Raw genomic sequence first — 17,693 nt, 5'->3', positions numbered from 1 at the left:
TTGTGATTTTTTTTATTTTTTTTTTTACCAAAAATATGTAGAATACATATCGGCCTAATAAGAAATTCCTTTATATATATATATATATATATATATATATATATATATATATATATATATATATATATATATATAATATATATATATATAATATATATTTTTGGGGGGGATATTTATTATAGCAAAAAATATAGCTTTTTTTTCCAAAATGGTCACTCTTTTTTTTGTTTATAGCGCAAGAAATAAAAATTACACCTAGCTTTTTGAAACGTGTGGTTTTTTTTTTGTGGTTTTTTTGCACTTTTTTCATACAACATGCATAGGGCAGTATGATAAATAGACCAAATACACCCCCAACAATAAGAATGCACTCGGACTACCCTACGCAAACCGGAGTAACTCTGGTATAACTTTTCAGAGGAAATGGGCCTAAATTGTAAACGCCAATATAAAGGCCATCAACAAATGTCCAATTTGTCCATACAGTCACACGTCTGCAGTCCCTCCTTCAAATGGGGTCTGAGGTACTTCTCACCAATCACCATGTAAAATAAAGGAGAAATGGGAGGGAGAGAGAGTGCCACCATTGAGAGTTTGAAGACAAAAAGGGTCGACAGCGCTCAGGAACTAAGCTGGAATTTATGAGTAACGGCTGCTATGAACCACGTATGCTCAAAAATGTTGCTGGCGATTTATTCCAAAGATTAAAACAGTACAAATGACAACGTTACCACAAGGCTGTAAGGCTGGTTCAGGCACTGATGGATCACTAGGACCAACCGGGACAACCAACCAAGGGACTCCGATCATGGAAAGCCACAAGGACATGCCAGCTGCAGTGTGTGGTATGTAGAGCCAGACCCGCCAGCAAGGGAAGATGGTGTTACTGACACTGGCAATATAATAGAGCCAGGCAGTCGACTGTGTCTAGGGGAAAAAACTCAGCGGTGAGAGTCAAAGGAAGGGGGCGTCGCCAAAGACAAGCCGGAACTGGAGAAGAAGGAACCAGCCATGACCAACGTGGAGCAAGGGCGTCTCTGTTGCCATGACTACCGGTTTCACACGCTTGCATGCTTTGTCAAGTCACTGTAAAACGGCTAGCAGAGGCAATATAACCCCATTGTAGGGGCAGGGCTAGGCAAAGAGTGAATTGGAGGTCTGGACTAATTTATCAGTCAGTGCCCTTAACCCATTGAGAACAATTATGGACTATTAACTCTTGTATTACAAGTCCCATAGACATTCTAAAAATAAAAACTGCAAAAATAATGAAACGCTGCCTGTGTATATCTATATAATCTATGCATCTACACACATGCAGACCTAAAATCCTGTGTCAATGTTATATTAATTTAAACTCTATACACGTAATATATAATAACCACTAGAGGACCAGCCGCCGCAGTTATACTGCAGCAGCTTGGCCCCCCTGGACAAATCGCCATAGCTGTACGTCTGCCGCTTTAAGACCACTAGGGGGCACGTGTGCGACGACGGAGCCGTTGCGAGTGCCTGGCGGCCGCGATGTCCGCTGGGCACCCGCGAACGCTCCTGAGAGAGACAGTACAGAGATCTGTCAATGTAAACAGACAGATCTCCGTTCTGTCAGGAGAGAACAGACAGATCTCCTGTTCATACTAAGTATGAACAGCGATCGGTCTCCTCCAGGCAGTCCCATCCCCCCACAGTTAGAATCACTCTCTAGGATACACATTTAGCCCCTCAATTGCCCCTAGTGTCATTTATCCAGTAATCAGTGACTATTTTTAGCTCTGATCGCTGTATAAATGGTCCCAAAAAAGTGTCAAAAGTGTCCGATCTGTCCGCCGCAATGTCACATTCCCAATAAAAATCACAGATCACCACCATTACTAGTAAAAAAAAAAAAATAATAAAAATGCCATAAATCTATCCCCTATTTTGTAGGCGCTATAACTTTTGCGCAAACCAATCAATAAACGCTTATTGTGATTTTTTTTTTTTTTTTTTTACCAAAAATATGAAGAATAAATATCGGCCTAAACTGAGGAAGAATATTTTTTTTATATATTTTTTGGGGGGAATATTTATTATAGCAAAAAAAAATAGCTTATTTCAAAATTGTCGAAATTTTTTGTTTATAGCACAAAAATAAAAACTACAGAGGTGATCAAATACCATCATAAGAATGCTCTATTTGTGGGGAAAAAAGGACGTGAATTTTATTTGGGTACAGCGTCGCGTGACCACGCAATTGTCAGTTAAAGCGATGCAGTGCTGTATCGCAAGAAATGGCCTGATCATTAAGGAGGCAAATCCTTCCGGGACTGAAGTGGTTAAAATGGGGTCGACTACCTCCGGGAGGCGTGACATTTGTTAGTTGATACCAACACCTATATGAAACAGACTTCTGATCCATTTCCAGGTTTTTTGGCTGATCTAAAATGCCTAGTTGAAGGTGCTTGGTCGGGGGGTGTATTGGATGATATGGAGAAGAAGTTCTTACTCCCTTCGTTATGCAGGGCACCGTATTTTTATCACCTAAAGTGCACAAGTCTCTGACTAATCCCCAGGCAGACCTATAGTTGTCAGCACCAATAGTTTCACTAGCGGCCTGTCAATATACATCAATTATTTTCTCCAACCCATTGTAAGTCAGCTTCAATCTTGGATAAGAGACTCCAGTCATGTACTGGAAGTTCTCAAATAGAATTCATGGGTTGAGGGCTATATGTGGGCATCATTGGACGTCTCCTCCCTTTACATGTCAATTCCTCATCATGTAGGGTTGGCTGCATTACAATATTTCTTGGTCAAAGCAGGTGATATCAATTCTGAACAGGCTATATTTCTAGTTGACAGCACAGAGTTTTGTTTAGGACATTATTATTTTTAGTTTATGGACCAATTTTTCTTGCAAATCAGAGGCACATCCATGGGGGTGAATTTTCGGCCAATGCTATGCCAACCTCACATTGGGCAACTGGGAGGAGGGGCACATCTGGGTCAACAACTCTTCCGCCAAACACATCGTGTTCTATGGTCAATACATTGACGACATTCTTCTCATCTGGAATGGCGACCTTGATGTGTTCTCCTCCTTTGTGGTCCACTTTACTGCGAATCCTTTGGGTTTGTCCTTCACCCATGTGATTGATCCTGGTGAAATAGTCTTTTTGGACTTGGTTCTGTTACATGAAGGAGACGCCATCATCAGTAAAAACCATACCAAACCCACCTGTGGTAATTCTTATCTCCATCATTCTAGCTGCCACCACCCAGTTTGGATTCAGAACATTCCTAGTGGACAATTCAATAGGTTATGCAGAAATTGTACCAAAATGGAGGAGTATGTTACACAGGGAGTCATGATGTCCAAAAAATTTGAAGATAAAGGTTACCCTCTTGCATTGGTTATGGAAGCATTTGATAACTTCAATTTCCCGCATATGGAGAATAAAGTTAAGAAAGATAGGAACAGTCAGTCAGATTCCAATGCAATAAGATTTACCACCACGTTTAATGACAAATTTAGGTCTATTTCAAAAATCTTAAACATTATGGAATCCTAAAACTAGATCAGAGATTGGCCCCTGCCTCCGGCCCCTCGGGTTACATTTAGGAGGGCTTGTACATTGAAAAATATCCTTGCCCCAGTAAACTGATGACAAACAAACCCCAATATGACATCAGATCCTAATTCGACAACAGAGTTGGAAAATATCAATGTAGGAAAAGGGGATGTCTCACATGCCAACTCATCCCCCATGGACAGTTGAAATAAGTAATCTTAAAGGTAACATATTCCACATAAAACAATTTATCACATGCTCTACTGAGTTTGTCATTTATGTTCTACGGTGCTCCTGTGGCTTGCTTTATGTGGGACGAATTATGCGTACTTTGCGGAAGTGCATAGGGGAGCACCGTAGATTCATACACAAGGGTTACAACAAGCACAGTCTTCCAGGCGCACAAGAAAAACGTTAGATGCCTGGAGGTAATGGCAATTGAAGCCATTCCCAAAGGGTACCCTGATAATGAAAGGTTCTCTTTTATGCAAGATAGAAGTATACTGGATTTACCATTTCAGTTCCTTGTCACCCAATGGATTGAATGAGGACCTAGAAGTACATAATATTGTATATGTATATGTGTGTATGTATATATATATATATATATATATATATATATTATTATTATTATTATTATTATTATACAGTATTTATATAGCGCCAACAGTTTACGTAGCGCTTTACAACTTGAGGGTAGACAGTACAAATACAATACAATTTGATACAGTAGGAATCAGAGGGCCCTGCTCCTTAGAGCTTACAATCTAAGAGGGAAGGTCAAGAGATACAAGAGGTAATAACTGTGGGTGATGTGCTGATTGAGAAGATAAATGTACAGTTGTTAGGTGGGGGCCAGATAGGCTTCTCTGAAGAGATGAGTTTTCAGGGATCGTCTGAAAGTGGATAAAGTAGGAGAAAATCGGACGGATTGGGGTAGAGCATTCCAGAGGATGGGGGAGGCTCTGGAGAAGTCCTGAAGGCGAGCATGGGATGAGGTGACAAGGGAGTTTGAGAGCAGGAGATCTTGGGAGGAGCGAAGAGAACGATTAGGTTGGTATTTTGTGACTAAGTTAGAGATGTAGCTAGGGGCCAGGTTGTGGATGGCTTTGTAGGTTATAGTTAGTATCTTGAATTTAATTCGGTGACTGAGTGGCAGCCAATGGAGGGATTGGCAGAGGGGTGTAGCAGACGCTGAGCGGTTTGTGTGGTGGATGAGCCTGGCCGCAGCGTTCATGATGGACTGAAGTGGGGATAGCCTATTTAGAGGTAAACCAATGAGGAGGGAGTTGCAGTAGTCAAGGCGGGAGATGACCAGGGAGTGGATTAGAAGCTTTGTGGTGTCATTGTTTAGGAAGGGGCGTATCTTGGAGATGTTGCGAAGACAGAGGCGGCAAGCTTTGGATAGTGATAGAATGTGGGGTCGAAAGGTTAGTTCAGAGTCCAGGATTACACCTAGGACCTTGGCGTGGGGAGATGGGTTGATAGTTGAGCCATTGATCTTGACAGGGAGATCAGGGGAAGTGGCGCCTGAGGGAGGAAATATCATGAGCTCGGTTTTGGATAGGTTGAGTTTGAGAAAGTGATGTGACATCCAGGCTGATATGTCTGCTAATAAGTTGGTAATGCGTGAGGAGACAGATGGAGAGAGCTGGGGGGTGGAGAGATAGATTTGGGTGTCATCAGCGTAGAGATGATATTTAAAGCCGTGGGAGGCAATCAACTGACCCAAGGAGGTGGTGTAGATTGAGAAAAAGAGAGGTCCGAGAACAGAACCTTGGGGGACCCCAACGGAAAAAGGAAGAGGAGAGGAGGAAGTAGAGTTGTAAGTGACACTGAAGGAACGGTGGGATAGGTAGGATGAGAACCAGCAAAGAGTACAGTCACGGAGACCAAAGGAGTGGAGTTTTTTGAGGAGGAGGGGGTGGTCCACTGTGTCAAAGGCAGCAGAGAGATCCAGGAGAAGTAGTACAGAATAGTGTCCATTGGCTTTAGCCATTAGTAGGTCATTTGAGAGTTTAAGGAGAGCAGTTTCCGTGGAGTGTTGAGGGCGAAAACCGGACTGAAGGGGATCAAGAAGTTTATTCATGGTCAGATGGTCGCTTAATCGGTTGTAGACCAGTCTTTCAAGAAGTTTGGAGGAGAAGGAGAGTAAGGAGATGGGACGTAAGTTGTTGAGATTGGTGGGATCTAGTGAGGGCTTTTTTAGTATGGGGGTGACTAGCGCATGTTTTAGAGAGTTTGGGAAGATGCCACAAGAGAGGGAGAGGTTGAAAATGTGAGTTAGAGAGCGTAGAATCGAGTCAGAGGGTGAGTGTAGCATTTGCGAGGGAACAGGATCCAGGGGGCAAGTGGTTAGATGAGTGCTAGATAAAAGTTTAGCAACCTCAGTAGTAGTAGCAGGGTTGAATGAGGGAAGTAATGATTGTATCTGTGGACATGGGGTGTTGCATGGGGGAGGTTTTTGCACATTGGCGATCTCCTCATGAATTGTATCAATCTTAGTTTTGAAGTGATTGGCAATCTCCTGGGCAGTGAGTGAGTTGGTGGGTGGAGGCAGTGGAGGACAGAGTAGAGTGTTGAAGGTAGAGAAGAGTTGACGTGGACTGGATGAGAAGGTGTTGATGAGTGTGATAAAGTAGGTCTGTTTGGCAGTGTGAAGGCAGGAGTAGTATTTTAGGAGGGCAGATTTATATTGTGTGAAGTCTTCCTGGGTCTTAGTCTTGTGCCACAGGCGCTCAAGAGCGCGGCTACGTTTTCTGAGACTTCTGGTGTCATCTGTTTGCCAGGGTTGTAGCAGTCGGGGCCTAAGTCTGCGTGTAGTGAGGGGGGCCAGCTTGTCTAGGGAGGAAGACAGTGAGCTGTTGTAAATGAAAGTAGCTAGGTTGGGGCAGGACAGGGGGGAGATTTTGTCATAGAGGTGATCAGTAGCAGAGTAGAGAAGAGAAGGGTTGAGGTGGCGAAGGTTTCTGCGTGTAACTGTTAGGCGGTTGGAGGGAGAAGAGGTGGAAGACAAGGAGAGAGCAAAACTAATAAGGTGGTGATCAGAGAGTGGGAGTGGATTGTTGGAAAGGTTGCACGGAGTGCACAGATAGGAGAAAGCAAGGTCAAGGGTGTTGCCATTGGAGTGGGTAGGAGCCTGTATCCATTGCTTCAGGTCAAGCGATGAGGTTAGACTGATGGGGCGTACACACGGTCGGACTTTTCAGCTACAAAAGTCCGACAGCCTGTCCGACAGACTTGCGGCGGACTTTCTAACGAACAGACTTGCCTACACACGATCACACAAAAGTCCGTTGAATTCTTACGTGATGACGTACACCGGACTAAAATAAGGAAGTTGATAGCCAGTAGCCAATAGCTGCCCTAGCGTGGGTTTTTGTCCGTCAGACTAGCATACAGACGAGCGGATTTTTCGACCGGACTCGAGTCCGTCGGAAAGATTTGAAGCATGTTTCAAATCTAAAGTCCGTCGGATTTGAGGCTGAAAAAGTCCGTTGAAAGTCCGGAGAAGCCCACACACGATCGGATTACCAGCCAGCTTTAGTCCGTCAGCGTCCGTTGGACTTTTGTAGACGAAAAGTCCGACCGTGTGTACGCGGCATGAGAAGTTTAGAAGTAATAGTAGTGTTAGTGTTGACAGGGATGTTGAAGTCCCCAAGAATAATTGTGGGGATTTCAGAAGAGAGAAAGTAGGGTAGCCAGGCAGAGAAGTCATCAAGAAAGGCTGATACCGGTCCAGGGGGCCGGTAGATGACAGCAATTCTTAGAGAAATGGGAGAGAAAAGACGAATGCAGTGTGCCTCAAAAGAGGAGAGTGTCAGAGAGGGAGGTGGGTGAAGAACCTGATAGGTGCTGCATGGGGCTAGAAGGATTCCCACTCCACCTCCCTTCCGTCCACTTGGTCTGGGGGAGTGAGTCCAGAGAAGGCCCCCATGGGAGAGGGAAGCAGGAGAAATAGTATCCGATTCATGAAGCCAGGTTTCAGTAATGGCAAGTAGGTTAAAGGAATTTGTGATGAAGAGGTCGTGGAGGGCGGTGAGTTTGTTGCAGACAGAACGTGCATTCCACAGGGCACAGGAAAAGGGGGGGCTGGTTTTGGAAAGAGGAATATAGACCAAGTTCTGTGGGTTGCGGCTCCTGCCAGAGGGTGTAGGGGGGTGGGAGCGTTGGGCAAAGACAGATGATGGTGGCCCAGGGTTTGGGGATATGTCACCAGAGATTAGGAGAAGCAGGAGGGTGAGGGAGGTAATGTGGGACTGTGATTTATGTGAAGGGGCATGTCTCAGAGTACTGGAGGTTTTATCAGTGTATGGATGTAGAATGAGCGAGAGTTGGTAAGAGCAGTAGTAAGGTGAAGACAGAAGGCAGGGTGATATGTATAAGCAGGCGGGTGGAGAGGGGGGGTGAAGGTAAGAGAGTTTGAGGAGAGAGGACAGGAGTGTCAGAAGCAGTGGTAGAGAGTGCATGTTACAGAGTGGAAGGAGAGCTTAATAGAGAGACTGGGTCACCTGTAGTCTGTTAGGTGCTTTCCAGTGCAGATTGCTGTATTTGTTTGCTTCGTGCAATCGCTGAAGTGCAGAGATTGAAGTGCATATCACTTGTAGAAAGAATCACTTAGAGATAGAAGCCTTAAGGAGAGAAGCCCCTGCAATGTGCTCCCCCCAGCAATGTGCTGACCCCTTAAGGATGCTCAAATATATACTGTTATAAGGGTGGGGTTGAAGTTCGTTAATTAATCATGAGTGACTATAAGAGTGCCTAGCAATCAAAGTGAACTTTTTGCTTCAAAAGTCAGAATAGCAAGAGGCCAAGACAAGATCAACACATAAAACTTAGGTAAGGCAGTTCAGAAAAACAAATAATGTCATGGTTGTTCGCACAGGGCAACAGATAGAGAAGGCCACATACCAGAGACACACACACAGAGACAGCAGGCAGATCCCAATTTCAGTTAACGGTGGAAGATGTGGATGAGCTGACACATACCAGAGACACACACACACACACAGATATATATATATATGAGCTGCACGATTCTGGGAAAAATGAGAATCACGATTATGAATAAAGATCACTATTCTCTCACGATTCTCAAATACTTTATTTCAAAGATTTACAACCTCTGAGCAAAAAGATGGCAATAACATAAGCCATAATACTCTTCGCTTCAGTCAAATTGAAAGAAATGTAATGAAGAACAATGTAATGTGAAATAAAGAAATTACCATTACATTAAAAAAAAACATTCAGGTATTATGTCAGAGAAACCGATTTAAAGATTCTTAGCTAGAAACACGAGCCTATCAACATTTTGTGGCTTCAGTGCAGAACGGCGACAAGAGACAATGTTGCCCCCTGTGCTAAAAACCCTTTCAGAAGGGGAACTGGTTGCAGGAATGCAAAGGTATTTTCTGGCCAATACAGACAATCTTGGATACTGCTCCTTGTGAGTCTTCCACCAGACTAATGGATCTTCTTCACTGTTAGTGTTGCCTAAGAACAGGTAAGTCTTTAGCTCCAAGTCCAAGGTGATGGATTGTTGTTGCTGTGTGTGTGAGGCTGGATCTGGTGGTGGCCCTTCATTTCTTTGTGCTGCTTTAAAAAAGCTACCCAAGGTCTTTCGAGTCTTCTTTGCAGGACTGCTACTAGTAATAGCTGTTGTAGGGAGACTTTCCTTAACTGCTAGCTTCGACATTTCATCTTTTAGTCTGCTCCAGACAGGAGTTTGCTTATCCTCATTGATGTAAGTCATCTTAAACCTGGGATCAAGGATTGTGGCTATGTCGAGGAGGTCTTGTGTTCTTTGGTCATTATATTTTTCCTCCAGATACCCTATGATCTTTGATTTCATTGTCCGAATAAGATCAGTGTCCTCTTCCTTAACAGCCAAAACAAAAGACTGAAATAGATGGAGAGCAGGTTTCACAGAAGAGACACTGACATACTGCTCTCCTGAAAGAGCATCTGTGAAGTCTGCCAGTGGGGTGAGAGTCTTGTCCACAGCCTCCAGGACCTCTAGGTCTTGCCATGTTGGCAAGAGGTGTCTAGCCTTGCGGTCAGAAGAGAGGACATGGGTGATGGCAGCTTGCTGCTCAAGTATCCTTCTCACCATAGCCTGCCTAGATCCCCACCTTGTCGGACACTCTGTCTTGAGCTTGTGGTCTGGTAAACAGAGTTGTTTTTGTGCCAGAGAAAGCTCCCTCTTCCTCCTCCAACTGTAGCTGAAACACCCGACAAGCTTTTTGCACAAACCCATAGCACGCTCAATTCGTGGGTCCTTCATTGCATTCTCTATTGCGAGATGAAGCCTATGGCCAAAACACTGCAGTCGTGTCCAGTAATTTATGGATATGGCCTTTACTATGTTGGTTCCATTGTCTGTAGTTATGCACACAAGATTTTCCTCCTCCAATTTCCAGTTTATGAGAGCATCCTTTAATCCCTGCGCCAAAGCTTAACCAGTGTGGTCCTCAGGGAAAAACCCAGTTTGTAGGCACCGACTTTTCATCTCAAAATTATCAGTAATGAAATGGATCGTTAAGCTCATGTATGGTTCCATTGCTCTGCTGTACTAATAAATCTGAAGTTGCTGCAAAATTAAGTACACTGCGCAATTCTGTTTCAACATTTTCATGACATTTGTTGTACAGAGCAGGGATTCCAACGTGTGAAAAATAATTACGAGAGGGCACGCAGTAGCGCTTATCAAGGGTACGAATTAGTTTTTTAAATCCGTCTTTTTCAACAGTGGTCATGGGAGCCATATCTTTAGCCAGGTGAAATGTGATTGCGTCCGTTATATCTTTGTACCTGGGAGAGGTTGTTGGGTACGGTGTTGCATTGAATATTGTTGATTTAATTGATGTTTGTTTTGTCTAGTTGCAGGTACTTTGTGATTGATCGCCGTTTTTTTTTTTTTTTTTCTGTATCGTATCATGGTTACGTTTCAGGTGATTAAACAGATTGGTGGTGTTAGCCTGTGGTGCAGAAACAATGGCTAAAAATTGCTTGCAGAATATGGTTTTCTGAGCATTATCATCTGGCTTGAAACCGAAATAAGCCCACACTTCAGAATAAGATCCTTTTTTCGGTACAAAAACAAGGTCCGTGTTTTTATGAGACTGACTTGCGCATTGCTCTGCCTCTGCGGCCTCTGCCTCACTCATTATTCTACTCTTCTAGCTCTCTCTCTTAGTATTCAACTGGGTGCGGTGGACACATGTACCTAAAAAGAAAACAAATGAGAGCACACACTGTCATTTAAAAGGCAATAAAACAAACAGTGTGTTTTTATAAGTCAGCCAATAAACCTGGCGGCATGATTTTTTTTTTTTTTTTTTTTTGTGCAAAAACAACATTTTCATGAATAAAAAATCAAAACACTAAAAAGTTAGCCCATTTTTTGTTGTATGATGTTACGCCGTTGCCGAGTAAATGGATACCTCACATGTCACACTTTAATATTGCGACACTCGTGGTATGGCGACAAACTTCGGTACTTCAAAACCTCCATAGGCAACGTGACTGACTAAATTTTTTTTTTTTTTTTTTTTACGGAGTATCTGTTTAAAGTTACAGAGGATGTCTAGTGCTAGAATTATTGTTCTTGCTCTAACGTTTGCGGTGATAACTCACAATGTGTGGTTTTGCGTTGTTTATACGGCGAGGCTTACGTATGCGTTCACTTCTGCGGGAATGGGGGGGCAATTTTTTTTTTTTTTTTTTATTATTTATTGTTTTATTACTTTAACAAATTATATATAATATATATATTCTATATATGTTGAAAGAGAGAGATTTTATATATATTGAGAGAGAGACATTTTATATATATTGAGAGAGGGAGAGACATTATATATATATATATATATATATATATATATATATAATAATTTTATATATAACATATTATATATAAAACGTCTCTCCCTCTCTCAATATATATATAAAATGTCTCTCCCTCCCTGATTCTAAATAAAAAGTAAAGCTGTTCACGTTTGCTCAGTGCTGCAGCATGCAGCTGCAGTCACGCTTGTCCCCAGGACTTCTGTGAAGAAGATTACTTACCTGACCAATCACATTCTTCTGCTGAGTGAAGTCAGCACGCTGGCTACGACGGCTTCCCCTCCGCTCTAACACAGGGACAACATCGATTAGTGTGCAGCGGCCCGGCGGGTGCTTTTCAGCTCGATCGTCAGAATCACACAAATCCGGAGTTGCGATCATGGCGGGCGGAGAATCGCGATAACGATTCTCCACGATTAATCGTGCAGCACTAATATATATAGTTTTTTCCCCTGGACACAGTCAGCTGCTTTTCTCTATTCACATCACCCGTGTCAGTGACACCATCTTTCCTTGCCGGCGGGTCCAGGTCTACACACCACACACTGCAGCTGGCGTTTCCTTGTGGCTTTCCATGGTCAGTGTCCCTTGGTTGGTTGTCTAGCTCCGTCCCAGGCTCTAATCACAGGAAAAAAAAACACATAATGCAATATATGTTCAGTTGAACCGTGCTGCTGTCTAATGGCAAAGGATCAGATGCTGCGATGCTGAAGACAAAAAGGGTACAAATTTGAATTACAACATTAGCACAAGGCTGTAAGGCTGCCTGAGCCAGCCTTACAGCCTTGTGCTAATGTTGTAATTCAAATTTGTACTGTTTTAATCTTTGGAATAAATCACCAGCAGCCTTTTTGAGTATACATGTGGTTCGTTGCAGCCATTACTCATCAATTCCAGCTTAGTTCCTGAGTGCTGTCAACCCTTTTTGTCTTCAGCATTGCAGCATCTGATCCTTTGCCATTAGACAGCAGCACGGTTCACCTGAACATATATTGCATTATGTGTTTTTTTTTTCCTGTGATTAGAGTCTGGGATGCAACACTGGTCTATTCTCAAGCAGGACCCACTATTTGTCTTCATTTTGTAAAACGCTGCGTAAACTTTTGACACTATATACATCATGTATAATAATAATAAAATTTGGACAACAATAGTTGGTAAGTTGTCAAAGGTGAACACTGACATTCTAGTAAAGTTGTAAAATTTATCGGGATAGGTTCTGATTTCCTCATACATCAGCACAAAATATCCCCTAGTTAGATACTTGGATGTTAGGGGATGTACCCATCTTCGCTTTGTTTGCCTGTCTGTCTGCCTCAGGGCTGGTTGGTGTGGTGTGTTTTTTAAAAGTAGTGCCATGCATGTGAACTGGCCCTCAATCTTCTTCTCTTAAACAGGCTCACAATGGTTAGCACCTGCTTTGCTCTGCAATTCATTTCAATTACATAGCTCTATCTCCTTGCTCAAAAAACTGCCAACAAAGTGGAAGAGGAGGTGCATGGGGTATAACATCCCCGAGAATGGGTTATTGAGACAAAAAAAGCCTTAAATTGCTGACGTACCTTAACACCTCTATCTGCAGCTAAACAGCTAAACTCCTTCTATGTACACACATTGACGCATGTCAATAGTGATCCATCCAGTTTACTTACATCATGTGCCTTCTTTCTTTATTTTTTATACGATTGCTATACAGTTTATTTTTCTATATAATTTAATGCCATTCTCCATTTTTCTCCATATACAGTATGTGTGTATTATTTTTTTTTTTCTTTGCCGCTTATTATATATAGATATCTAGTTCATTTCAGTACTACCATCTTCTTGGCAAGGCTTTGTTTTATTTATTCATATTTTATTATTTCTGCTTTTATATAGCATTTTGAAATTGTTTTATCATGTTCATTTTTGTCAACTTTTACTAATGTAGACATTCATGAGGTCATATACATACATTTTTTAACATTCTGGTATTAATTTATCATTGTTTTTATATTTTCCTTTTCTTACATCTAGCCAAAAATTATATTTGGTCTGCTGTTTTATGCTGTGGTTTTCATGCTTTTGTATGCTGGCTGACGGCTGCTGTCTCTATACTGGCCGTGCCTTGATGTCCCACTTGCATATTAGCTTCTTCCCCTTCAACTATTTAATGCAGTAGTTTTCGAGCGTTGGGTTGGCTTAAGAAAGGGGACGCCACCCTGAAAAGCTTTGCCATGCTCCCTTATTTGTGTAACGTAACGTTGTCGCGGCCAGCCGTGGGTTGCTTCCTTGCAGTCCACAGCGGCTACTTTCTGTGTCTGTTCAGCCTATTCAAGTTGGCTCTTTCTGGTTTCTGCCTCCTAGTGTTGTGTCCGGTTATCTGTCCACCAGAGGAGACCTTATCAACATTGTACACTGGTGCCGCCGTCTATTAGGACCGAAGAGTTTGCCATCTGCTGCCTTCTTTAATGCAGTTTTTTTCTTCCTTTTCTCCCTTATTTGACATGCATAAGGCAGCACATCGATTTCAATGGGGCAATGTGACAAACCTGGGAAAATAGCTTAAGAAGTATTTTGCATTTTGCTGTGTGACAAAACGTGTGTTAGTTTCCCGCGTTTGGGGTACTATTAATCATTAATGGCACTGCAAGCGCGACATGGGGTTTTTGCATGTTTCGGGAATGCGAGGATGTAAATGGAGCCTAATTTAGAGTTAGTTTGATGGGGATGTTGGTAATATTCATAAGATGCATAATGTTATTGATGAAACACTAATGCTTTAAAAAACTTGGTTTCCCTTTTTTTATTTATTTTTTAAGCATCTTAGATATTTTGAAAAATGAAGCAAAAGCTCTACGTGGCCTATCTGTTTTCGGAATAAAAAATGAAGATATCATCAAATACTTACGGTTGCAAGTACATCCAGGAGAAGAAACGTATGCCTTAGATATTCGTAATTCAGCTATTAATGTGAGTATTTCAATGTACATTATATATTTAAAAATGGTTTTGCATTACCTTAAGTATAGTACTGGTGATAACATTAAAGGGGATACATGAGTGTTTTGTGTCTATGTATTTGTGTGTATCTATGTGTAAAATGTTTCCCATATGTTTAGCTCCTCTATTGTAAATGCCTATTGTTTGTAGAGCTGAATTCCTTAAGGTGAAATTTACACAAACAAGTGAGTCAGAAGAGTGACTAATCCCTTTTGGATGATGGTCAGAGGTTTCAATTAGACAGTGTAAGCTGTGGCCTGGTGGTTTTATATGCCCCTAGTTCTAATATACTCTGCAGGGGATCCCTTGCTGCCCAGACGCTCAAACTTTTTATGTATCAGGCACTGACATAGGGGATAATGGCTGTATTTAAGAATTGTACTCAATTGTATCAGTAACATAAATGCCACACACCGTGATGCAAAATAATCTACCTTTTAGTAAAATAACCAGCGGGAACAAGTTCTATTCTGACATAATTCGTACAGAATTGGCGTAAGGCCAATGTGGTGCTTATGTTAAAAGGGATCAAAGTCTTTACTAAGTAACTATAGACCTGTTTGTTAAACTTCTATTTTTGGGAAGATACTGGAGAGATTAATAAAAGACCACATAGATTAGTTCTTACTTAAAATATTTTTTTCTAGCAACAGACAGCATGCATTCATGAAAGACAGAAGTTTTAAGACAAATCTGATTTATTTTTATGAGGAGGTGAGCAAAACCTTGGACAGAGGGGTGGCTATAGACATATATTTAGATTTTGCCAAAGCGTTTGACATAATTTCCCACACACGACCAATGTGTAAGGTCAAGTCTACAGGCTTGGAAAAAAATCGGTTTGTAAATGGATAGAAAACTGGCTAAAAGACCGTATTCAGAGAGTAGTGGTTAATGATTCATACTCTGAATGGTCTAGTGTTAGTGGTATACCGCAAGCTTCATTGTTGGGACCCTTACTTTTTCATATATTTTTTAAATGACATAGGGTCTGGGATTAAAAGTACAGTTTCCGTGTTTGCGGATGACACCAAGCTATGCAGTGGAATAACGTCCTTACAGAATGTCTCCAACTTACAAGCCAACCTCAATGCACTGTTATATTGGGCAACTATGTGGCAAATTTGCTTGAAGCTTTGTGCTGCTATCTGTTGGCGTATTACAAAACTAGTTTCAAAACTTTTTGATACCACCTCGTATTAGGAGAACAGCTGGTGGAATCCATGGTGGAGATGGACCTGGTTGTTTTGGTAGATCATAGGCTTAATAATAGCATACAATGCCAAGCTGAATTTTTCAAAGCGAGCAAAATTCTTTCTTGTATTAGGAGTGGTATGGACAGCAGAGAGATAGATATAATTTTGCTCCTGTACAAATCATTAGTAAGATGGAATATGTTGTTCGGTTTTGGGCACCAGTTCATTAAAAGGATATTGGTGAACCGGAGAAAGTGCAGAGAAGGGCAACCAAACTCTTAATCGGCACGGAGGAGCTCAACCATAAGGAAAGATTAGAGGAACTGAATGTATTCTCTCTTGATAAGAGGAGATTAAGGGGGGATATGATCGTCATGTATAAATACACAAGTGGTTCATTTAGTGAATTTGGTGTTGAATTATTTACTTTAAGGTCATCAGAGGACAAGGGGGCACTCTTTATGTCTGGAGGAAAATAGATTTATTCTCCAAATTCGGAAAGGCTTCTTCACAGTAAGAGCTGTAAATATGTGGGATAGACTCCCTCAAGAGATGGATCTGGCCAGCTGAGTAGATTGTTTTAAGAAAGGCCTGTATTTCCTAGATACACATATTATAGCTGGATTCTAATATGTATAGGTAAAATTGATCCAGGGAACATCTGATTGCCTCTTGGGAGATCAGGAAGGATTTTTTTCCTCTGCTGGAGTAAATTCTGCTTTATTGGTGTTTTTTGCCTTCCTCTGGATAAACTGTGGGTATAGGATTGTATATAAAGGGTTCTATAATTTTTTATTTTTTCCCCCTTCTATTAGTTGAACTGGATGGACTTGTTTGTCTTTTTTCAGCGAGATGAACTATGTAACTGTGCTAAGTACAACGCTTTCCCAAATAAGGACAAAGTAATCTGCTTTAAAATTGAAGACCAATGTGTCTGTTGTTGTTTTCACTCTGCAGACGTTTAGTTCAGAAGGTTCTGAATTTACAGATGTTTGTCTTACTACTAGCCTAGAGATTAGCATATATGGGTCATATCCTGGATACCACCCAGGCAAGAATGATCCTAGACAAATGTCTTGCTCTGAGGACTCAGGTGGTCTTGCTCAAGACGCTGTCACATCCCTCGATTCACCTTTGCATGAGGGTTTTGGGAAAGATAGTTGCCTCCTTTAAGGCAGCGCCCTTTGTCAAGTTTCATTCCAGGTTCTTCCAACCAAATGCCTTGGTGGCATGGGGCAGGGAAACACAGTTGCAGGATTCCCCAGTGTTGTTACACCCCAGCATGAGACTATATGGACTGATGGATCTCCTCACAGATTCTTGAGATTGGAAATCAGATGCTTGAAGAGTGCTGATGACAGACGCCAGTCTTTTGATATGGATTGGTATTCTGGACAATTTCTTGGTCATGGGGATTTCTGGAACTGAGCGCAATTTACCTTGCTCTTTACCATTGATCAGTGTAACTCAGGGCTTAACTGTAATGGTTCAGTTGGACAACACTACAGCGATGGTGTACATAAATCAATAAGGAGACGCCAGAAGTTGGGTTGCTGAACCCTGGATGCTTCCAACCGTCCCAGGCCTTCTGTTACAAGGTCTGATCTTCCATCCTTCTTTATGGCCAATGGATTTGACAACATTCCTATTGTAGCCAGAGTAATAAAGAGTAGGGGAGTGTCTGAGGCAGTCATACCCACACTGCTGAGAGCCAAATACTGGAAGTCCTATATGGCCTGGTGTGAGGCTGTGGGGTTTTATCCCTGAAAGTATGTTGTGGGCTGTATTTTCGCTTTTCTCCAGTCAGGTTGATGTGCGACTAGCCTTGAGTACAAACAGTGGGCAGATTTTAGACTTGACATTAGTGAATGCCTTTGTTCAAGGTGTCACACATATTGTTCCTCCTGGCAGGTCGCCTTTAATGCCATGGGACCTCAGTTTGGTTCTGTTGCTTTTACAGAAATTGCCATTTAAGCTGATTCTGGACTGTTGTCACAGAAGGTTGTGTTCTTGGTTGCTACTACTTCAGCTCGAATGGTTTCTGAGCTGGCAGCCCTTTTTTGCAGGGAACCATTTTTGGTACTTCACCACGACAAGGTGTTTCTTCGACCTCCGC

At 42.0% G+C, this 17,693-nt stretch overlaps 1 protein-coding gene across 2 annotated transcripts in view; it reads left to right on the top strand.

Annotated features, from left to right (window-relative positions):
• UGGT2 (UDP-glucose glycoprotein glucosyltransferase 2) overlaps nucleotides 1–17,693 on the top strand; it is a 670,166-nt gene that overhangs the window by 145,805 nt on the left and 506,668 nt on the right. For both annotated transcript variants that reach the window (XM_073614383.1, XM_073614382.1), the window contains exon 12: nucleotides 14,201–14,351. In XM_073614383.1, coding sequence (XP_073470484.1) covers nucleotides 14,201–14,351 — 151 coding nt within the window. The remainder of the gene's footprint in view (nucleotides 1–14,200; nucleotides 14,352–17,693) is intronic.

This window comes from Aquarana catesbeiana, linkage group LG02 (assembly GCF_042186555.1).
Source record: "Aquarana catesbeiana isolate 2022-GZ linkage group LG02, ASM4218655v1, whole genome shotgun sequence".
In the NCBI taxonomy this organism is placed as follows: domain Eukaryota; kingdom Metazoa; phylum Chordata; class Amphibia; order Anura; family Ranidae; genus Aquarana; species Aquarana catesbeiana.
Note: the sequence above shows the minus strand (reverse complement) of the source record. Positions and strands in the feature narration are given on the sequence as shown.